Here is a 23,710-nt window from a genome sequence, read left to right on the forward strand (position 1 = left end):
AACAGAGTAACAGACATTCTGGATGGTAACAGACAGCCAACAGAGTAACATACATTCTGGATGGTAACAGACAGCCAACAGAGTAACATACATTCTGGATGGTAACAGACAGTCAATAGAGTAACAGACGTTCTGGATGTTAACAGACAGTAACAGACATTCTGGATGGTAACAGAGAGTAACAGACATTCTGGATGGTAACAGACAGCCAACAGAGTAACATACATTCTGGATGGTAACAGACAGCCAACAGAGTAACATACATTCTGGATGGTAACAGACAGTCAATAGAGTAACAGACATTCTGGATGTTAACAGACAGTAACAGACATTCTGGATGGTAACAGAGAGTAACAGACATTCTGGATGGTAACAGACAGCCAACAGAGTAACATACATTCTGGATGGTAACAGACAGTCAATAGAGTAACAGACATTCTGGATGGTAACAGACAGTAACAGACATTCTGGGCAGAGTAACAACAGACGGAGTCGTCAGGTCAGTTATTATGGAGTCTGTTTATTGTTGTGTCTGATACTAGACCAGTCAAGGCGTAGTGATAAGTAATAGAAAAGGCATTGTGAGCCCAGCACAGTTAGTTTAGGATCCTTCCACAGGCACAGGGTGTGGAGTGGTTGTGTGTGTCAGTACAGTCACTCTGGTCCGGTCTCAGTCTCTAGTTCCTCTGATACAGACGACTCGTTGAGCTCAGCAATCAATGAACCGTCTTCGTTTACAGTGACCAATGGGAGGTCCTTGTTGGGGTTGACCAATGGTGTCTCGTCATTGCTCCCGGCCAACGGGGACTCGTGATTGGATGCAGAGTTTGTTGTTATGGAGATGGGGTTGGCTCCTCCCTCTGGACTCATGTCCCAGTCCTGATCTGCAGGCTGAGGTAGACTGGCTAGAAGTTCCTACACACACACACACAGTCAGAGACACTGTGTGCTTTTTCGAAATGAAATGATGTTGTGTAAGTGTGGTTGTGTGTGTGTACCTGTTGTCTGTCCAAGTTGTTGGTCCTTACAGCAGTCAGAAGACTCTTGGTGAAGGTCACCAACTCATAATATCTCTGATTCTGATTCTCTAGTTGGCTCTCCAGATACTGCACCTCCTCAAGCTGAAACACACACAGACAACATGACATACTGGCCTATACACATCATGGTATGGTTGTGTGTGTGTGTGTGTGTGTGTGTGTGTGTGTGTGTGTGTGTGTGTGTGTGTGTGTGTGTGTGTGTGTGTGTGTGTGTGTATGTGGGTGTGTGTGTGTGTGTGTGTGTGTGTGTGTGTGTGTGTGTGTGTGTGTTCCATCACCTTAAACTCCAGGAGGTTCTGCATGTTTTCCATATCAGATCCGACCATCTCAACACCATCATCATCATCATCATCATCATCAATCACCTCTATCTTCTGTCAGGAAACACAACCCTATATAATCAGTGACTAAATCTGTCAGGAAACACAACCCTATATAATCAGTGACTAAATCTGTCAGGAAACACAACCCTATATAATCAGTGGCTAAATCTGTCAGGAAACACAACCCTATATAATCAGTGGCTAAATCTGTCAGGAAACACAACCCTATATAATCAGTGGCTAAATCTGTCAGGAAACACAACCCTATATAATCAGTGGCTAAATCTGTCAGGAAACACAACCCTATATAATCAGTGGCTAAATCTGTCAGGAAACACAACCCTATATAATCAGTGGCTAAATCTGTCAGGAAACAGAACCCTATATAATCAGTGGCTAAATCTGTCAGGAAACACAACCCTATATAATCAGTGGCTAAATCTGTCAGGAAACACAACCCTATATAATCAGTGGCTAAATCTGTCAGGAAACACAACCCTATATAATCAGTGACTAAATCTGTCAGGAAACACAACCCTATATAATCAGTGACTAAATCTGTCAGGAAACACAACCCTATATAATCAGTGGCTAAATCTGTCAGGAAACACAACCCTATATAATCAGTGGCTAAATCTGTCAGGAAACACAACCCTATATAGTCAGTGGCTAAATCTGTCAGGAAACACAACCCTATATAATCAGTGGCTAAATCTGTCAGGAAACACAACCCTATATAATCAGTGGCTAAATCTGTCAGGAAACAGAACCCTATATAATCAGTGGCTAAATCTGTCAGGAAACACAACCCTATATAATCAGTGGCTAAATCTGTCAGGAAACACAACCCTATATAATCAGTGACTAAATCTGTCAGGAAACACAACCCTATATAATCAGTGGCTAAATCTGTCAGGAAACACAACCCTATATAGTCAGTGGCTAAATCTGTCAGGAAACACAACCCTATATAATCAGTGGCTAAATCTGTCAGGAAACACAACCCTATATAGTCAGTGGCTAAATCTGTCAGGAAACACAACCCTATATAATCAGTGGCTAAATCTGTCAGGAAACACAACCCTATATAATCAGTGGCTAAATCTGTCAGGAAACACAACCCTATATAATCAGTGGCTAAATCTGTCAGGAAACACAACCCTATATAATCAGTGACTAAATCTGTCAGGAAACACAACCCTATATAATCAGTGGCTAAATCTGTCAGGAAACACAACCCTATATAATCAGTGGCTAAATCTGTCAGGAAACAGAACCCTATATAATCAGTGGCTAAATCTGTCAGGAAACACAACCCTATATAATCAGTGGCTAAATCTGTCAGGAAACACAACCCTATATAATCAGTGGCTAAATCTGTCAGGAAACACAACCCTATATAATCAGTGACTAAATCTGTCAGGAAACACAACCCTATATAATCAGTGGCTAAATCTGTCAGGAAACACAACCCTATATAATCAGTGGCTAAATCTGTCAGGAAACACAACCCTATATAATCAGTGGCTAAATCTGTCAGGAAACACAACCCTATATAATCAGTGGCTAAATCTGTCAGGAAACACAACCCTATATAATCAGTGGCTAAATCTGTCAGGAAACACAACCCTATATAATCAGTGACTAAATCTGTCAGGAAACACAACCCTATATAGTCAGTGGCTAAATCTGTCAGGAAACACAACCCTATATAATCAGTGGCTAAATCTGTCAGGAAACACAACCCTATATAATCAGTGGCTAAATCTGTCAGGAAACACAACCCTATATAATCAGTGGCTAAATCTGTCAGGAAACACAACCCTATATAATCAGTGGCTAAATCTGTCAGGAAACACAACCCTATATAATCAGTGGCTAAATCTGTCAGGAAACACAACCCTATATAATCAGTGGCTAAATCTGTCAGGAAACACAACCCTATATAATCAGTGGCTAAATCTGTCAGGAAACACAACCCTATATAATCAGTGGCTAAATCTGTCAGGAAACACAACCCTATATAATCAGTGGCTAAATCTGTCAGGAAACACAACCCTATATAATCAGTGACTAAATCTGTCAGGAAACACAACCCTATATAGTCAGTGGCTAAATCTGTCAGGAAACACAACCCTATATAATCAGTGGCTAAATCTGTCAGGAAACACAACCCTATATAATCAGTGGCTAAATCTGTCAGGAAACACAACCCTATATAATCAGTGGCTAAATCTGTCAGGAAACACAACCCTATATAATCAGTGGCTAAATCTGTCAGGAAACACAACCCTATATAATCAGTGGCTAAATCTGTCAGGAAACACAACCCTATATAATCAGTGGCTAAATCTGTCAGGAAACACAACCCTATATAATCAGTGGCTAAATCTCAACGCTCTTCTTTACATTCCCATGTTTACAGTGTAAAGTAACAGTCCCTCTAGTGTCATAACAGTGTCTCTAGTCTCTCTAGTGTCATAACAGGGTCTCTAGTGTCTCTAGCATCATAACAGGGTCTCTCTAGTGTCATAACAGGGTCTCTCTAGTGTCATAACAGGGTCTCTCGTGTCATAACAGGGTCTCTCTAGTGTCATAACAGGGTCTCTATAGTCTCTAGTATCATAACAGGGTCTCTAGTTTCTCTAGTGTCATAACAGGGTCTCTCTAGTTTCTCTAGTGTCATAACAGGGTCTCTCTAGTTTCTCTAGTGTCATAACAGGGTCATTCTAGTGTCATAACAGGGTCTCTCTAGTGTCATAACAGGGTCTCTCTAGTGTCATAACAGGGTCTCTCTAGTGTCATAACAGGGTCTCTCTAGTTTCTCTAGTGTCATAACAGGGTCTTTCTAGTATCATAACAGGGTCTCTCTAGTGTCATAACAGTGTCTCTAGTGTCATAACAGTGTCTCTAGTGTCATAACAGTGTCTCTAGTGTCATAACAGGGTCATTCTAGTGTCATAACAGGGTCATTCTAGTGTCATAACAGGGTCTTTCTAGTATCATAACAGTGTCCCTCTAGTGTCATAACAGTGTCTCTAGTGTCTCTAGCATCATAACAGGGTCTCTAGTGTCTCTAGCATCATAACAGGGTCTCTCTAGTGTCATAACAGGGTCTCTCTAGTGTCATAACAGGGTCTCTCGTGTCATAACAGGGTCTCTCTAGTGTCATAACAGGGTCTCTCTAGTGTCATAACAGGGTCATTCTAGTGTCATAACAGGGTCTTTCTAGTATCATAACAGGGTCTCTCTAGTGTCATAACAGGGTCTCTCTAGTATCATAACAGGGTCTCTAGTGTTATAACAGGGTCTCTCTCATGTCATAACAAGGTCTCTCTAGTGTCATAACAAGGTCTCTCTAGTGTCTCTAGTATCATAACAGGGTCTCTCTAGTGTCATAACAGGGTCTCTCTAGTATCATAACAGGGTCTCTATAGTATCTAGTATCATAACAGGGTCACTCTAGTATCATAACAGGGTCTCTATAGTCTCTAGTATCATAACAGGGTCACTCTAGTCTCTCTAGTATCATAACAGGGTCTCTATAGTCTCTAGTATCATAACAGGGTCACTCTAGTCTCTCTAGTATCATAACAGGGTCTCTATAGTCTCTAGTATCATAACAGGGTCTCTCTAGTGCCTCTAGTGTCATAACAGGGTCTCTCTAGTGTCATAACAGGGTCTCTCTAGTGTCATAACACGGTCTCTCTAGTGTCATAACAGTCTCTCTAGTGTCATAACAGTGTCTCTAGTCTCTCTAGTGTCATAACAGGGTCTCTAGTGTCTCTAACATCATAACAGGGTCTTTCTAGTGTCATAACAGGGTATCTAGTGCCATAACATGGTCTCTAGTGTCATAACAGGGTCTCTATAGTCTCTAGTATCATAACAGGGTCTCTAGTTTCTCTAGTGTCATAACAGGGTCTCTCTAGTTTCTCTAGTGTCATAACAGGGTCTCTCTAGTTTCTCTAGTGTCATAACAGGGTCATTCTAGTGTCATAACAGGGTCTCTCTAGTGTCATAACAGGGTCTCTCTAGTGTCATAACAGGGTCTCTCTAGTGTCATAACAGGGTCTCTCTAGTTTCTCTAGTGTCATAACAGGGTCTCTCTAGTTTCTCTAGTGTCATAACAGGGTCTCTCTAGTTTCTCTAGTGCCATAACAGGGTCTCTAGTGTCATAACAGGGTCTCTAGTGTCATAACAGGGTCTCTCTAGTGTCATAACAGGGTCATTCTAGTGTCATAACAGGGTCTCTCTAGTGTCATAACAGGGTCTCTCTAGTGTCATAACAGGGTCTCTCTAGTGTCATAACAGGGTCTCTCTAGTGTCATAACAGGGTCTCTCTAGTGTCATAACAGGGTCTCTCTAGTGTCATAACAGGGTCTCTCTAGTGTCATAACAGGGACTCTCTAGTGTCATAACAGGGACTCTCTAGTGTCATAACAGGGACTCTAGTGTCATAACAGTGTCTCTCTCGTGTCTCTAGTGTCATAACAGTGTCCCTCTAGTGTCATAACAGTGTCTCTAGTGTCTCTAAAATCATAACAGGGTCTTTCTAGTGTCATAACAGGGTATCTAGTATCATAACAGGGTATCTAGTGTCATAACATGGTCTCTAGTGTCATAACAGGGTCTCTCTAGTATCATAACAGGGTCTCTATAGTATCATAACAGGGTATCTCTAGTGTCATAACAGGGTCATTCTAGTGTCTCTAGTGTCATAACAGGGTCATTCTAGTGCCTCTAGTGTCATAACAGGGTCTCTCTCGTGTCATAACAGGGTCATTCTAGTGTCTCTAGTGTCATAACAGGGTCATTCTAGTGTCATAACAGGGTCATTCTAGTGTCATAACAGGGTCTCTCTAGTGTCATAACAGGGTCTCTCTAGTGTCATAACAGGGTCTCTCTAGTGTCATAACAGGGTCTCTCGTGTCATAACAGGGTCTCTCTAGTGTCATAACAGGGTCTCTCTAGTGTCATAACAGGGTCTCTCTAGTGTCATAACAGGGTCTCTCTAGTGTCATAACAGGGTCTCTCTAGTGTCATAACAGGGTCTCTCTAGTGTCATAACAGGGACTTTCTAGTGTCATAACAGGGACTCTAGTGTCATAACACTGTCTCTCTCGTGTCTCTAGTGTCATAACAGTGTCCCTCTAGTGTCATAACAGTGTCTCTAGTGTCTCTAAAATCATAACAGGGTCTTTCTAGTGTCATAACAGGGTATCTAGTAACATAACAGGGTATCTAGTGTCATAACATGGTCTCTAGTGTCATAACAGGGTCTCTCTAGTATCATAACAGGGTCTCTATAGTATCATAACAGGGTATCTCTAGTGTCATAACAGGGTCATTCTAGTGTCTCTAGTGTCATAACAGGGTCATTCTAGTGCCTCTAGTGTCATAACAGGGTCTCTCTCGTGTCATAACAGGGTCATTCTAGTGTCTCTAGTGTCATAACAGGGTCATTCTAGTGTCATAACAGGGTCATTCTAGTGTCATAACAGGGTCTCTCTAGTGTCATAACAGGGTCTCTCTAGTGTCATAACAGGGTCTCTCTAGTGTCATAACAGGGTCTCTCTAGTGTCATAACAGGGTCTCTCTAGTGTCATAACAGGGTCTCTGTAGTGTCATAACAGGGTCTCTCTAGTGTCATAACAGGGTCTCTCTAGTGTCATAACAGGGTCTCTCTAGTGTCATAACAGGGACTCTCTAGTGTCATAACAGGGTCTCTCTCGTGTCTCTAGTGTCATAACAGTGTCCCTCTAGTGTAATAACAGTGTAGTGTACTAGTGTATACTGCAGTACCACGTCGTGAACCATGGGAGCGCTGCTGCTGTCCTCTACTCCATTCTCTTCTTCTCTCTGGTACGAATCACTGGTCCCATCTAAAACAACAACACTGTTACACTGGACACTGCTACTGGGGGTGGTTGTGTGTGTGTGTGTGTGTGTGTGTGTGTGCGCGCCTCACCCTCGGACAGACAGAAGGACGCTCCATCGTTTAGGTTGTCTCCCAACTCTGGTGTTCCAAGCCCCTCCCCATCGGAACTCAGCGCAGAGGGAGACTCCTCCCCTTCCTGTGATGTCAGGAACACGGCCGGCCCACATTTAGGGAACGGGATCTCGATGCCCATCAGACGGTACTTCCTCCTCCGGTTCCCGATCCACGTCTGTCAAACAAACACATAGCCCAACATATAATATACTGTTAAGATCCACGTCTGTCAAACAAATACATCACTTTAAAAAATGAAGGACAGCCACACACTCTAGGAGCTCAGACGCAAAAATATTTACAGTTGAAGTGGGAAGTTTACATACACAGCCAAATACATTTAAAGTCAGTTTTTCACAATTCCTGACATTTAATCTTAGTAAACATTTCCTGTCTTAGGTCAGTTAGATCACCACTTTATTTAAAGAATGTGAAATGTCAGAATAATAGTAGAGAGAATGATTTATTTCAGCTTTTATTACATTCATCACATTCCCAGCGGGTCAGAAGTTAACATACAAAAGTTTTGAGAATGACACAAATATAAATTTTCACAAAGTCTGCTGCCTCAGTTTGAATGATGGCAATTTGCATACACTCCAGAATGTTATGAAGAGTGATCAGATGAATTGCAATTAATTGCAAAGTCCCTCTGTGCCATGCAAATGAACTGAATTCCCCCAAAAATGTTTCCACTACATTTCAGCCCTGCCACAAAAGGACCAGCTAACATCATGTCAGTGATTCTCTCGTTAACACAGGTGTGAGTGCTGACGAGGACAAGGCTAGAGATCACTCTGTCATGCTGATTGAGTTCGAATAACAGACTGGAAGCTTCAAAAGGAGGGTGGTGCTTGGAATCATTGTTCTTCCTCTGTCAACCATGGTTACCTGCAAGGAAACACGTGCCGTCATCATTGCTTTGCACAAAAAGGGCTTCAAAGGCAAGGATATTGCTGCCAGTAAGATTGCAATTAAATCAACAATTTATCGGATCATCAAGAACTTCAAGGAGAGCGGTTCAATTGTTGTGAAGAAGGCTTCAAGGTGCCCAAGAAAGTCCAGCAAGCGCCAGGACCGTCTCCTAAAGTTGATTCAGCTGTGGGATCGGGGCACCACCAGTACAGAGCTTGCTCAGGATTGGCAGCAGGCAGGAGGGAGTGCATCTGCACGCACAGTGAGGCGAAGACTTTTGGAGGTTGGCCTGGTGTCAAGAAGGGCAGCAAAGAAGCCACTTTTCTCCAGGAAAAACATCAGGGACAGACTGATATTCTGCAAAAGGTACAGGGATTGGACTGCTGAGGACTGGGGTAAAGTCATTTTCTCTGATGAATCCCCTTTCCGATTGTTTGGGGCATCCGGAAAAAAGCTTGTCGGAGAAGACAAGGTGAGCGCTACCATCAGTCCTGTGTCATGCCAACAGTAAAGCATCCTGAGACCATTCATGTGTGGGGTTGCTTATCAGCCAAGGGAGTGGGCTCAACTCACAATTTTGCCTAAGAACACAGCCATGAATATCGAATGGTACCAACCTCATCCTCCGAGAGCAACTTCTCCCAACCATCCAGGAACAGTTTGGTGACAAACAATGCCTTTTCCAGCATGATGGAGCACCTTGCCATGAGGCAAAAGTGATAACTAAGTGGCTCGGGGAACATAACATCGATATTTTGGGTCCATGGCCAGGAAACTCCCCAGACCTTAATCCCATTGAGAACTTGTGGTCAATCCTCAAGAGGTGGATGGACAAACAAAAACCAACAAATTCTGACAAACTCCAAGCATTGATTATGCAAGAATGGGCTGCCATCAGTCAGGATATGGCCCAGAAGTTAATTGACTGCATGCCAGGGCGGTTTGCAGAGGTCTTGAAAAAGAAGGGTCAACACTGCAAATATTGACTCTTTGCATCAACTTCATGTAACTGTCAATAAAAGCCTTTGACACTTATGAAATGCTCGTAATTATACTTCAGTATTCCATAGTAACATCTGACACAAACATTTAAAGACACTGAAGAAGCACACTTTGTGGAAATTAATATTTGTGTCATTCTCAAAACATTTGACCAGGACTGTACACGCAATTAGTATTTGGTAGCATTGCCTTTAAATTGCTTAACTTGGGTCAAACGTTTCGGGTAGCCTTCCACAAGCTTCCCACAATAAGTTGGGTGAATTTTGGCCCATTTCTCCTGACAGAGCTGGTGTAACTGAGTCAGGTTTATAGGCCTCCATGCTCGCACTCACTTTTTCAGTTCTTCCCAAAAATGTTCTATAGGATTGAGGTCAGGGCTTTGTGATGGCCACTCCAATACATTGACTTGTCCTTAAGCCATTTTGCCACAACTTTGGAAGTATGCTTGGGGTCATTGTCCATTTGGAAGACCCGTTTGAGACCAAGCTTTAACTTCCTGACTGATGACTTGAGATGTTGCTTCAATATATCCACAAAAATTCTCTTTCCTCATGATGACATTTATTTTGTGAAGTGCACCAGTCCCTCCTGCAGCAACGCACCCCCACAACATCATGCTGCCCCCCTGTGCTGCCCCCACGGTTGGGATGGTGTTCTTCGGCTTGCAAGCCTCCCCATTTTACCTCAAAACATAACGATGGTCATTATGGCCAAACAGTTCTATTTTTGTTTCATCAGACCAGAGGACATTTCTCCAAAAAGTATGATCTTTGTCCCCATGTACAGTTGCAGTTGCAAACCGTAGTCTGGCTTTTTTATGGCGGTTTTGGAGCAGTGGCTTCTTCATTTCTGAGCGGCCTTTCAGGTTATGTCGATATAGGACTCGTTTTACTGTAGATATAGATAATTTTGTACCTGTTTCCTCCAGCATCTTCACAATGTCTTTTGCTGTTGTTCTGGGATTGATTTGCACTTTTCACACCAAAGTACGTTCATCTCTAGGAGACAGAACGCGTCTCTTTCCTGTGCGGTATGACGGCTGTGTGGTCCCATGATGTTTATACTTGCGTACGAACGTGGTATCTTCAGGCGTGTGGATTGCTCCCAAGGATGAACCAGATGTGTGGAGGTCTACAATTTTTATTCTGAGGTCTTGGCTGATTTCTTTGGATTTTCCCATGATGTCAAACAAAGAGGCACTGAGTTTGAAGGTAGGCCTTGAAATACATCCACAGGTACACCTCCAATTGACACAAATTATGTCAATCAGCCTATCAGAAGCTTCTAAAGCCATGACATTTTCTGGAAATTTTCCAAGCTGTTTAAAGGCACAGTCTTTAGTGTATAGTGTATATAAACTTCTGACCCACTGGAATTGTGATACAGTGAATTATAAGTGAAATAATCTGTCTGTAAACAATTTTAGTAAAACTTACTTGTGTCATGCACAAAGTAGATGTCCTTACCGACTTGCCAAAACTATAGTTTGTTTAAAATAAATTTGTGGAGTGGTTGAAAAACAAGTTTTAATGACTCCAACCTCAGTGTATGTAAACTCCCCACTGTAGGTCCAACGCGTCATCAGGGTACAATGACAAACACAGTGGGGTGACTCATTATGTCGTGTCAAAGGACACACAGGTGTCTGTAGTCATGGCCGGGTGTGGCCTGATATCATTGGTTTATTCTCATATATTAAATATTAAAATAGCATACAAAAAAACAAATGGATTGCGTACGATCATAGATCAATTTGGCTGCATAAGCAGACAGACATTTAGAATAGCAAAATCACAATAATCACAAGAATGGCTTCAGATCAAAGTCTACGTTGAGACCGAAGGGAGCAAAGGGTCTTTAAATTAAAGATCCAGGCAGCCTCTCGTTTTAACAATGAATTGTCGAGGTCACCACCGTCTGTCGAAACATTGGACATAATTATTTTTGTATCTGAGCTCCTAGAGAGTGTGGCTCTCCTGTATTTTTTAAGTGTTCCACTCCTCTAGCCAGCACCTCGCCTAAATAGGCGTGCATTTCTTTCGCCTCTAAATCAAACACATCACAAAATATAATATAAGATCCACATCTGTCAATCAAACACAACTAATGTTAATACTGTACAACACTCAAAGGGACTGTGTGATTGGCTGATACAACTGAGAGGAAGCCTCTGATTGGTTGCTACCTTGACTATCTCAGTGTCTACGTTGAGCTGATTGGCTGCTGCGTTGATCTTCTCTCTGCAGACAGAACCCAGACTGGTCATCCCTCGATCCCAGTACCGCTTCAACTGGCCCAGGTCCACATCACTGAACTGGGTCCTGTCCTGTAGCTACACACACACACTATACATTATAGACACATGACATATTATGGAACAGTATAGATGGTCTGATGGTGACAGTGCTCTAATCTCCTAAAGACTGCTAGATGAAGACTTACAGTTCTCTTCCTGGAGTTACTGATGAGCCACGGAGCAGAGGGACTGACTGGAACCTAGACAGGGGAGGAGACGAGAGGAGGATAGAGGAGGAGAGGGGAGGAGACGAGAAGAGGAAAGAGGAGGAGAGGGGAGAAGACGAGAGGTGGAAAGAGGAGAAGATGAGAAAGGAGGAGACGAGAAGAGGAAAGAGGAGGAGAGGGGAGAAGACGAGAGGTGGAAAGAGGAGAAGATGAGAAAGGAGGAGACGAGAAGAGGAAAGAGGAGGAGAGGGGAGAAGACGAGAGGTGGAAAGAGGAGAAGATGAGAAAGGAGGAGACGAGAAGAGGAAAGAGGAGGAGAGGGGAGAAGACGAGAGGTGGAAAGAGGAGAAGATGAGAAAGGAGGAGACGAGAAGAGGAAAGAGGAGACAAGAGGTGGAAAGAGGAGAAGAGAGAGGAGGAAAGAGGAGGAGAGTTACTGATGAGCAATGGAAAGGCTGACTGGAACCTAGACAGATAACAGGAGAGGACTGCATGTACAGCACAGTAGTACACTTTCAGTCTAGAATGATTCCTATCCCCTACCTGTATGCTGGGTTATAGTTGTAGTAACTGGGTAGTAGTAGTAACAGTAATCCCTACCTGTATGCTGGGTTATAGTTGTAGTAACTGGGTAGTAATAGTAACAGTAACCCCTACCTGTATGCTGGGTTATAGTTGTAGTAACTGGGTAGTAGTAGTAACAGTAATCCCTACCTGTATGCTGGGTTATAGTTGTAGTAACTGGGTAGTAGTAGTAGTAGTAGTAGTAACAGTAATCCCTACCTGTATGCTGGGTTATAGTTGTAGTAACTGGGTAGTAGTAGTAGTAGTAGTAGTAACAGTAATCCCTACCTGTATGCTGGGTTATAGTTGTAGTAACTGGGTAGTAGTAGTAGTAACAGTAACCCCTACCTGTATACTAGGGGAGGTCTGTAGTGTTGTAGTAACTGGGTAGTAATAGTAGTAGTAGTAGTAACAGTAACCCCTACCTGTATACTAGGGGAGGTATGTAGTGTTGTAGTAACTGGGTAGTAGTAGTAGTAGTAGTAACAGTAACCCCTACCTGTATACTAGGGGAGGTCTGTGGTGTTGTAGTAACTGGGTAGTAGTAGTAGTAGTAGTAGTAACAGTAACCCCTACCTGTATACTAGGGGAGGTCTGTAGGGTTGTAGTAACTGGGTAGTAGTAGTAGTAGTAGTAGTAACAGTAACCCCTACCTGTATGCTGGGTTATAGTTGTAGTAACTGGGTAGTAGTAGTAGTAGTAGTAGTAACAGTAATCCCTACCTGTATGCTGGGTTATAGTTGTAGTAACTGGGTAGTAGTAGTAGTAGTAGTAGTAACAGTAATCCCTACCTGTATGCTGGGTTATAGTTGTAGTAACTGGGTAGTAGTAGTAGTAGTAGTAGTAACAGTAATCCCTACCTGTATGCTGGGTTATAGTTGTAGTAACTGGGTAGTAGTAGTAGTAGTAACAGTAACCCCTACCTGTATGCTGGGTTATAGTTGTAGTAACTGGGTAGTAGTAGTAGCAGTAACCCCTACCTGTATGCTGGGTTATAGTTGTAGTAACTGGGTAGTAGTAGTAACAGTAACCCCTACCTGTATGCTGGGTTATAGTTGTAGTAACTGGGTAGTAGTAGTAGTAGTAGTAGTAACAGTAATCCCTACCTGTATGCTGGGTTATAGTTGTAGTAACTGGGTAGTAGTAGTAGTAGTAGTAGTAACAGTAATCCCTACCTGTATGCTGGGTTATAGTTGTAGTAACTGGGTAGTAGTAGTAGTAGTAACAGTAACCCCTACCTGTATGCTGGGTTATAGTTGTAGTAACTGGGTAGTAGTAGTAGCAGTAACCCCTACCTGTATGCTGGGTTATAGTTGTAGTAACTGGGTAGTAGTAGTAACAGTAACCCCTACCTGTATGCTGGGTTATAGTTGTAGTAACTGGGTAGTAGTAGTAACAGTAACCCCTACCTGTATGCTGGGTTATAGTTGTAGTAACTGGGTAGTAGTAGTAGTAGTAACAGTAACCCCTACCTGTATGCTGGGTTATAGTTGTAGTAACTGGGTAGTAGTAGTAGCAGTAACCCCTACCTGTATGCTGGGTTATAGTTGTAGTAACTGGGTAGTAGTAGTAACAGTAACCCCTACCTGTATGCTGGGTTATAGTTGTAGTAACTGGGTAGTAGTAGTAACAGTAACCCCTACCTGTATGCTGGGTAATAGTTGTAGTAACTGGGTAGTAGTAGTAACAGTTACCCCTACCTGTATGCTGGGTTATAGTTGTAGTAACTGGGTAGTAGTAGTAACAGTAACCCCTACCTGTATGCTGGGTTATAGTTGTAGTAACTGAGTAGTAGTAGTAGTAACAGTAACCCCTACCTGTATACTAGGGGAGGTCTGTAGTGTTGTAGTAACTGGGTAGTAGTAGTAGTAGTAGTAACAGTAATCCCTACATGTATACTAGGGGAGGTCTGTAGGGTTGTAGTAACTGGGTAGTAGTAGTAGTAGTAACAGTAACCCCTACCTGTATACTAGGGGAGGTCTGTAGGGTTGTAGTAACTGGGTAGTAGTAGTAGTAGTAGTAACAGTAATCCCTACATGTATACTAGGGGAGGTCTGTAGGGTTGTAGTAACTGGGTAGTAGTAGTAGTAGTAGTAACAGTAATCCCTACATGTATACTAGGGGAGGTCTGTAGGGTTGTAGTAACTGGGAAGTAGTAGTAGTAGTAGTAACAGTAACCCCTACCTGTATACTAGGGGAGGTCTGTAGTGTTGTAGTAACTGGGTAGTAGTAGTAGTAGTAGTAGTAGTAGTAACAGTAACCCCTACCTGTATACTAGGGGAGGTATGTAGGGTTGTAGTAACTGGGTAGTAGTAGTAGTAGTAGTAGTAGTAGTAGTAGTAGTAGTAACAGTAATCCCTACATGTATACTAGGGGAGGTCTGTAGGGTTGTAGTAACTGGGTAGTAGTAGTAGTAGTAGTAGTAGTAACAGTAATCCCTACATGTATACTAGGGGAGGTCTGTAGGGTTGTAGTAACTGGGTAGTAGTAGTAGTAGTAGTAACAGTAACCCCTACCTGTATACTAGGGGAGGTCTGTAGGGTTGTAGTAACTGGGTAGTAGTAGTAGTAGTAGTAACAGTAACCCCTACCTGTATACTAGGGGAGGTCTGTAGTGTTGTAGTAACTGGGTAGTAGTAGTAGTAGTAGTAGTAGTAGTAGTAGTAGTAACAGTAATCCCTACCTGTATACTAGTGGAGGTCTGTAGTGTTGTAGTAACTGGGTAGTAGTAGTAGTAGTAACAGTAACCCCTACCTGTATACTAGGGGAGGTCTGTAGTGTTGTAGTAACTGGGTAGTAGTAGTAGTAGTAGTAGTAACAGTAACCCCTACCTGTATACTAGGGGAGGTCTGTAGTGTTGTAGTAACTGGGTAGTAGTAGTAGTAGTAGAAGTAACAGTAACCCCTACCTGTATGCTGGGTTATAGTTGTAGTAACTGGGTAGTAGTAGTAGTAGTAACAGTAACCCCTACCTGTATGCTGGGTTATAGTTGTAGTAACTGGGTAGTAGTAGTAGCAGTAACCCCTACCTGTATGCTGGGTTATAGTTGTAGTAACTGGGTAGTAGTAGTAACAGTAACCCCTACCTGTATGCTGGGTTATAGTTGTAGTAACTGGGTAGTAGTAGTAACAGTAACCCCTACCTGTATGCTGGGTTATAGTTGTAGTAACTGGGTAGTAGTAGTAGTAGTAACAGTAACCCCTACCTGTATGCTGGGTTATAGTTGTAGTAACTGGGTAGTAGTAGTAGCAGTAACCCCTACCTGTATGCTGGGTTATAGTTGTAGTAACTGGGTAGTAGTAGTAACAGTAACCCCTACCTGTATGCTGGGTTATAGTTGTAGTAACTGGGTAGTAGTAGTAACAGTAACCCCTACCTGTATGCTGGGTTATAGTTGTAGTAACTGGGTAGTAGTAGTAACAGTAACCCCTACCTGTATGCTGGGTTATAGTTGTAGTAACTGGGTAGTAGTAGTAACAGTAACCCCTACCTGTATGCTGGGTTATAGTTGTAGTAACTGGGTAGTAGTAGTAGTAACAGTAACCCCTACCTGTATACTAGGGGAGGTCTGTAGTGTTGTAGTAACTGGGTAGTAGTAGTAGTAGTAACAGTAATCCCTAGATGTATACTAGGGGAGGTCTGTAGGGTTGTAGTAACTGGGTAGTAGTAGTAGTAGTAGTAGTAACAGTAACCCCTACCTGTATACTAGGGGAGGTCTGTAGGGTTGTAGTAACTGGGTAGTAGTAGTAGTAGTAGTAACAGTAATCCCTACATGTATACTAGGGGAGGTCTGTAGGGTTGTAGTAACTGGGTAGTAGTAGTAGTAGTAGTAACAGTAATCCCTACATGTATACTAGGGGAGGTCTGTAGGGTTGTAGTAACTGGGAAGTAGTAGTAGTAGTAGTAACAGTAACCCCTACCTGTATACTAGGGGAGGTCTGTAGGGTTGTAGTAACTGGGTAGTAGTAGTAGTAGTAGTAACAGTAATCCCTACATGTATACTAGGGGAGGTCTGTAGGGTTGTAGTAACTGGGTAGTAGTAGTAGTAGTAGTAACAGTAATCCCTACATGTATACTAGGGGAGGTCTGTAGGGTTGTAGTAACTGGGAAGTAGTAGTAGTAGTAGTAACAGTAACCCCTACCTGTATACTAGGGGAGGTCTGTAGTGTTGTAGTAACTGGGTAGTAGTAGTAGTAGTAGTAGTAGTAGTAACAGTAACCCCTACCTGTATACTAGGGGAGGTATGTAGGGTTGTAGTAACTGGGTAGTAGTAGTAGTAGTAGTAGTAGTAGTAGTAGTAGTAGTAATCCCTACATGTATACTAGGGGAGGTCTGTAGGGTTGTAGTAACTGGGTAGTAGTAGTAGTAGTAGTAGTAGTAACAGTAATCCCTACATGTATACTAGGGGAGGTCTGTAGGGTTGTAGTAACTGGGTAGTAGTAGTAGTAGTAGTAACAGTAACCCCTACCTGTATACTAGGGGAGGTCTGTAGGGTTGTAGTAACTGGGTAGTAGTAGTAGTAGTAGTAACAGTAACCCCTACCTGTATACTAGGGGAGGTCTGTAGTGTTGTAGTAACTGGGTAGTAGTAGTAGTAGTAGTAGTAGTAGTAGTAGTAGTAACAGTAATCCCTACCTGTATACTAGTGGAGGTCTGTAGTGTTGTAGTAACTGGGTAGTAGTAGTAGTAGTAACAGTAACCCCTACCTGTATACTAGGGGAGGTCTGTAGTGTTGTAGTAACTGGGTAGTAGTAGTAGTAGTAGTAGTAACAGTAACCCCTACCTGTATACTAGGGGAGGTCTGTAGTGTTGTAGTAACTGGGTAGTAGTAGTAGTAGTAGAAGTAACAGTAACCCCTACCTGTATGCTGGGTTATAGTTGTAGTAACTGGGTAGTAGTAGTAGTAGTAACAGTAACCCCTACCTGTATGCTGGGTTATAGTTGTAGTAACTGGGTAGTAGTAGTAGCAGTAACCCCTACCTGTATGCTGGGTTATAGTTGTAGTAACTGGGTAGTAGTAGTAACAGTAACCCCTACCTGTATGCTGGGTTATAGTTGTAGTAACTGGGTAGTAGTAGTAACAGTAACCCCTACCTGTATGCTGGGTTATAGTTGTAGTAACTGGGTAGTAGTAGTAGTAGTAACAGTAACCCCTACCTGTATGCTGGGTTATAGTTGTAGTAACTGGGTAGTAGTAGTAGCAGTAACCCCTACCTGTATGCTGGGTTATAGTTGTAGTAACTGGGTAGTAGTAGTAACAGTAACCCCTACCTGTATGCTGGGTTATAGTTGTAGTAACTGGGTAGTAGTAGTAACAGTAACCCCTACCTGTATGCTGGGTTATAGTTGTAGTAACTGGGTAGTAGTAGTAACAGTAACCCCTACCTGTATGCTGGGTTATAGTTGTAGTAACTGGGTAGTAGTAGTAACAGTAACCCCTACCTGTATGCTGGGTTATAGTTGTAGTAACTGGGTAGTAGTAGTAGTAACAGTAACCCCTACCTGTATACTAGGGGAGGTCTGTAGTGTTGTAGTAACTGGGTAGTAGTAGTAGTAGTAGTAACAGTAATCCCTAGATGTATACTAGGGGAGGTCTGTAGGGTTGTAGTAACTGGGTAGTAGTAGTAGTAGTAGTAGTAACAGTAACCCCTACCTGTATACTAGGGGAGGTCTGTAGGGTTGTAGTAACTGGGTAGTAGTAGTAGTAGTAGTAACAGTAATCCCTACATGTATACTAGGGGAGGTCTGTAGGGTTGTAGTAACTGGGTAGTAGTAGTAGTAGTAGTAACAGTAATCCCTACATGTATACTAGGGGAGGTCTGTAGGGTTGTAGTAACTGGGAAGTAGTAGTAGTAACAGTAACCCCTACCTGTATACTAGGGGAGGTCTGTAGTGTTGTAGTAACTGGGTAGTAGTAGTAGTAGTAGTAGTAGTAGTAACAGTAATCCCTACCTGTATACTAGGGGAGGTATGTAGGGTTGTAGTAACTGGGTAGTAGTAGTAGTAGTAGTAGTAGTAGTAGTAGTAGTAACAGTAATCCCTACATGTATACTAGGGGAGGTCTGTAGGGTTGTAGTAACTGGGTAGTAGTAGTAGTAGTAGTAGTAGTAGTAGTAGTAGTAACAGTAATCCCTACATGTATACTAGGGGAGGTCTGTAGGGTTGTAGTAACTGGGTAGTAGTAGTAGTAGTAGTAACAGTAACCCCTACCTGTATACTAGGGGAGGTCTGTAGGGTTGTAGTAACTGGGTAGTAGTAGTAGTAACAGTAACCCCTACCTGTATACTAGGGGAGGTCTGTAGTGTTGTAGTAACTGGGTAGTAGTAGTAGTAGTAGTAGTAGTAGTAACAGTAATCCCTACCTGTATACTAGTGGAGGTCTGTAGTGTTGTAGTAACTGGGTAGTAGTAGTAGTAGTAACAGTAACCCCTACCTGTATACTAGGGGAGGTCTGTAGTGTTGTAGTAACTGGGTAGTAGTAGTAGTAGTAGTAACAGTAACCCCTACATGTATACTAGGGGAGGTCTGTAGTGTTGTAGTAACTGGGTAGTAGTAGTAGTAGTAGTAGTAACAGTAACCCCTACCTGTATACTAGGGGAGGTCTGTAGTGTTGTAGTAACTGGGTAGTAGTAGTAGTAGTAGTAGTAGTAGTAGTAACAGTAACCCCTACCTGTATACTAGGGGAGGTATGTAGTGTTGTAGTAACTGGGTAGTAGTAGTAGTAGTAGTAGTAGTAACAGTAACCCCTACCTGTATACTAGGGGAGGTCTGTAGTGTTGTAGTAACTGGGTAGTAGTAGTAGTAGTAGTAGTAACAGTAATCCCTACCCGTATACTAGGGAAGGTCTGTGGTGTTGTAGTAACTGGGTAGTAGTAGTAGTAGTAGTAGTAACAGTAACCCCTACCTGTATACTAGGGGAGGTCTGTAGAGTTGTAGTAACTGGGTAGTAGTAGTAGTAGTAGTAGTAGTAGTAGTAGTAGTAGTAGTAACAGTAATCCCTACCCGTATACTAGGGGAGGTCTGTAGTGTTGTAGTAACTGGGTAGTAGTAGTAGTAGTAGTAGTAACAGTAATCCCTACCTGTATACTAGGGGAGGTCTGTGGTGTTGTAGTAACTGGGTAGTAGTAGTAGTAGTAGTAGTAACAGTAACCCCTACCTGTATACTAGGGGCGGTCTGTAGAGTTGTAGTAACTGGGTAGTAGTAGTAGTAGTAGTAGTAGTAACAGTAATCCCTACCTGTATACTAGGGGAGGTCTGTGGTGTTGTAGTAACTGGGTAGTAGTAGTAGTAGTAACAGTAACCCCTACCTGTATACTAGGGGAGGTCTGTAGTGTTGTAGTAACTGGGTAGTAATAGTAGTAGTAGTAGTAACAGTAACCCCTACCTGTATACTAGGGGAGGTCTGTAGTGTTGTAGTAACTGGGTAGTAGTAGTAGTAGTAGTAGTAGTAACAGTGACCCCTACCTGTATACTAGGGGAGGTCTGTAGTGTTGTAGTAACTGGGTAGCTGTCCCGAGGATATGGACCAGGCCTGGAGCTGCTGAGGACCAGTGAGGGGGATGTGAGGACTCTCTCCCCAGATCCCTCTCCCCTGCTGGGGCTGTCCCTCACCCCCTGGCCTCTCTGGAGGTCCCCATGGGCCGTGGCAGCCATGTTGGATAACTCTTCCTCCCTCCGCCACTCATCCTCTTCATCACCCGTCTCCATGGCGATAGAGAGGCAACCAATAATGTCCGAGGGGTGGGGAGTCGGTCTGTGTTTCTCCAGCCTGCTCCTATCAGAAGGCTGTCCTTGTCCTAATCCCTCCCCTTCCCCCCTCTCTGATAGGCTGAAGACCTGATGAATGCGGGGGGAGTGGTCTGAAGGGGGAGGGATGGGGTGAGGAGAGGGGGAGGGACGGGGCCTGGGGGGATGAGGTGGGAGAGTCTGGTGGTTGGATTGAGGCCTGGTCTGGGGCTGGGAGGGAGAGGGCCAGGGGCCAGACTGGAGAGAACCATACTGTCTAGCCCAGCTCCGAGGTACCCCCCCTCCTACCCCGGCCACTCCTGCTGCCCCCCCGGCCCTGGCCCCACTTGTGGGGAAACCCACCCTCTTGGACATGCTGTTGATTGGGGGGCCGGGGGGTGAGGAGGAGGGGGGTGAGGAGAAGGAGGGGGAAGAGGAGAGGGAGGGGGTTTTATAGTGAGGAAGTGACAAGGTACCCAATCTGGAGTGGAGCTGGAGAGGGGAGGAGACAGAACTGTTACTCCTGTGCTGTGATTGGTTAAGCAGAGTTTGATGGACATGTGCAGGCAGCTCAGAGTCAGAAGGGAGGGGCTTAACAGTGGGCCGGGAACTAGAGGCGGAGCCTAGAGAGTAAATCCCAGTCAGGATGACATCATTGTTGTTGTTGACAGAGCTAAGCGGAGAGGAAGAAGAAGAGGAGGAGGAGGAAGGGAGGAGATGGGAGGAGCCTCTCTGGATGTTCCGAGCCGCCGCCATCTCTGCTGTCAGCATGGCGCCCGCGACTAAAGCCCCGCCTGCTAGTGTGTGATTGGACAGAGCTACCCCAGCCACGCCGTGATTGGACAGAGCTCCCCCAACCATGCTGTGATCCGATAAGGAGTGGGATACGCCCGCATTCTGGTCATTCCTCGAGGCCAGCTTCCGTCTCTTGTTCCCCACCCAGGTCTGGAGAGAGACAGACACATAGTTAACACTGCTACAACATCACCCAGGTCTGGAGAGACAGACAGACGCATGGTAGTAGTAGTAGTAGTAGTAGTCTAGTAGTAGTAGTAGTAGTATCAGCAGTAGTAACAGTAACAGTAGTAGTAGTAGTAGTACTATAGTAGCAGTAGTACTATAGGAGTAGTAGTAGTAGTAGTACTATAGTAGTAGTAGTATCAGCAGTAGTAACAGTAACAGTAGTAGTAGTAGTACTATAGTAGTAGTAGTAGTACTATAGGATTAGTAGTAGTAGTACTATAGTAGTAGTAGTAGTAGTATTAGTAGCAGTAGTAACAGTAACAGTAGTAGTAGTAGTAGCAGTAGTAACAGTAGTAGTAGTATTAGTAGCTGTAGTAACAGTAGTATTAGTAGCAGTAGTAACAGTAGTAGTATTAGTAGTAGTTTTGTTAACTATGTGTCTCTCTCCAGAACTGGGTGATGTTATTGTAGTAGTATTAGTAGTGTTAACTATGTGTCTGTCTGTCTCGCTCCAGAACTGGGTGATGTTATTGTAGTAGTATTAGTAGTGTTAACTATGTGTCTCTCTCCAGAACTGGGTGATGTTATTGTAGTAGTATTAGTAGTGTTAACTATGTGTCTGTCTGTCTCTCTCCAGAACTGGGTGATGTTATTGTAGTAGTATTAGTAGTGTTAACTATGTGTCTGTCTGTCTCGCTCCAAAACTGGGTGATGTTATTGTAGTGGTATTAGTAGTGTTAACTATGTGTCTGTCTGTCTCTCTCCAGAACTGGGTGATGTTATTGTAGTAGTATTAGTAGTGTTAACTATGTGTCTCTCTCCAGAACTGGGTGATGTTATTGTAGTAGTATTAGTAGTGTTAACTATGTGTCTCTCTCCAGAACTGGGTGATGTTATTGTAGTAGTATTAGTAGTGTTAACTATGTGTCTGTCTGTCTCTCTCCAGAACTGGGTGATGTTATTGTAGTAGTATTAGTAGTGTTAACTATGTGTCTGTCTGTCTCTCTCCAGAACTGGGTGATGTTATTGTAGTAGTAATAGTGGTGGTAGTTTTGTTAACTATGTGTCTCTCTCCAGACTGAGTGAGGGTAAATGGTTGGCATGTTCTCTGCTATCTACCCACTGGCCACACACTGGTTGAATCAACATTGTTTCCATGTCATTTCAACTAAATAAGGTTGAACCAACGTGGATTAGACATTGAATTGACGTGTGTGCCCATTGGCTACTTTATGTTTTAAGGATTTATCTGGGTAGAAGGAACGTCACCTGAAAATATATTTCACTTGAGGAAAGTTATTTGGTATTTTATTAGGATCCCCATTAGCTGTTGCAAAAGCAGCAGCTACTCTTCCTGGGGTTCACACAAAACATGACATAATACAGAACATTAATAGACAAGAACAGAACTACATTAATTTTAAAAAGGCACACGTGGCCTACATATCAATACATACACACAAACTATCTGGGTCAAATAGGGGAGAGGCGTGGTGCTGTGAGGTGTTACTTTATCTGATTTTTGAAACCACGTTTGCTGTTTATTTGAGCAATATGAGATGGAAGGGAGTTCCATGCAATAAAGAGTTTTATATAATACTGTATGCTTTGTTGGATCTGCTCTGGATTTGGGGACTGTGAAAAGACCCCTGGTGACATGTCTGGTGGGGTAAGTGTGTGTGTGTCAGAGCTGTGTGTAAGTTGACTGTGCAAACAAGTTGGGATCAAATCAAAGTTTATTTGTCACGTGGCCCAAATACAACCTTACAGTGAAATGCTTACTTACAGGCTCTAACCAATGGTGCGGGGGAAAAAGGTGTGTGTGTGTGTGTGTAGGTAAGTAAAGAAATAAAACAACAGTAAAAATACATTTGAAAAAAGAGTAGCAAGGCTATCTACAGGAGAGAGACTATATACAGTAGAGAGACTATATACAGTAGAGAGACTATATACAGTAGAGAGACTATATACAGTAGAGAGACTATATACAGTAGAGAGACTATATACAGTAGAGAGACTATATACAGTAGAGGCTATATACAGTAGAGAGGCTATATACAGTAGAGAGGCTATATACAGTAGAGGCTATATACAGTAGAGAGGCTATATACAGTAGAGAGGCTATATACAGTAGAGAGGCTATATACAGTAGAGAGACTATATACAGTAGAGAGACTATATACAGTAGAGAGGCTATCTACAGGAGAGAGACTATATACAGTAGAGAGGCTATCTACAGGAGAGAGACTATATACAGTAGAGAGGCTATCTACAGGAGAGAGACTATATACAGTAGAGAGGCTACATACAGTAGAGAGGCTATATACAGGAGAGAGACTATATACAGTAGAGAGGCTACATACAGTAGAGAGGCTATATACAGTAGAGAGGCTATATACAGTAGAGAGGTTATATACAGTAGAGAGGCTATATACAGTAGAGAGGCTACATACAGTAGAGAGACTATATACAGTAGAGGCTATATACAGTAGAGGCTATATACAGTAGAGAGGCTATATACAGTAGAGAGGCTACATACAGTAGAGAGGCTATATACAGTAGAGAGGCTATCTACAGGAGAGAGACTATATACAGTAGAGAGGCTACATACAGTAGAGAGACTATATACAGTAGAGGCTATATACAGTAGAGGCTATATACAGTAGAGAGGCTATATACAGTAGAGGCTATATACAGTAGAGAGGCTATATACAGTAGAGAGG

At 43.0% G+C, this 23,710-nt stretch overlaps 1 protein-coding gene across 5 annotated transcripts in view; it reads right to left on the reverse strand.

Annotated features, from left to right (window-relative positions):
* Positions 1–500: 500 nt before the first annotated feature.
* Positions 501–23,710, reverse strand: part of hdx (highly divergent homeobox) — a 39,390-nt gene continuing 16,180 nt past the window's right edge. The window contains exons 4-11 of one of the 5 annotated variants that reach the window (XM_090221153.1): positions 19,764–20,969; positions 11,718–11,771; positions 11,461–11,607; positions 7,335–7,533; positions 7,169–7,248; positions 1,319–1,411; positions 999–1,121; positions 501–915 (exon numbers count right to left, since the gene is read on the reverse strand). In XM_090221153.1, the coding sequence (XP_090077279.1) occupies positions 655–915; positions 999–1,121; positions 1,319–1,411; positions 7,169–7,248; positions 7,335–7,533; positions 11,461–11,607; positions 11,718–11,771; positions 19,764–20,969 (2,163 nt within the window). In that variant the 3' untranslated portion in view covers positions 501–654. Of the gene's footprint in view, positions 916–998; positions 1,122–1,318; positions 1,415–7,168; positions 7,249–7,334; positions 7,534–11,460; positions 11,608–11,717; positions 11,772–19,763; positions 20,970–23,710 lie in introns of all 5 variants that reach the window. The other 4 variants (XM_090221152.1, XM_090221154.1, XM_090221155.1 and 1 more) reach the window with 4 other exon arrangements.

The sequence above is a fragment of the Oncorhynchus mykiss genome, chromosome 25 (assembly GCF_057628025.1).
Source record: "Oncorhynchus mykiss isolate SJ-2025 chromosome 25, ASM5762802v1, whole genome shotgun sequence".
Lineage (NCBI taxonomy): Eukaryota > Metazoa > Chordata > Actinopteri > Salmoniformes > Salmonidae > Oncorhynchus > Oncorhynchus mykiss.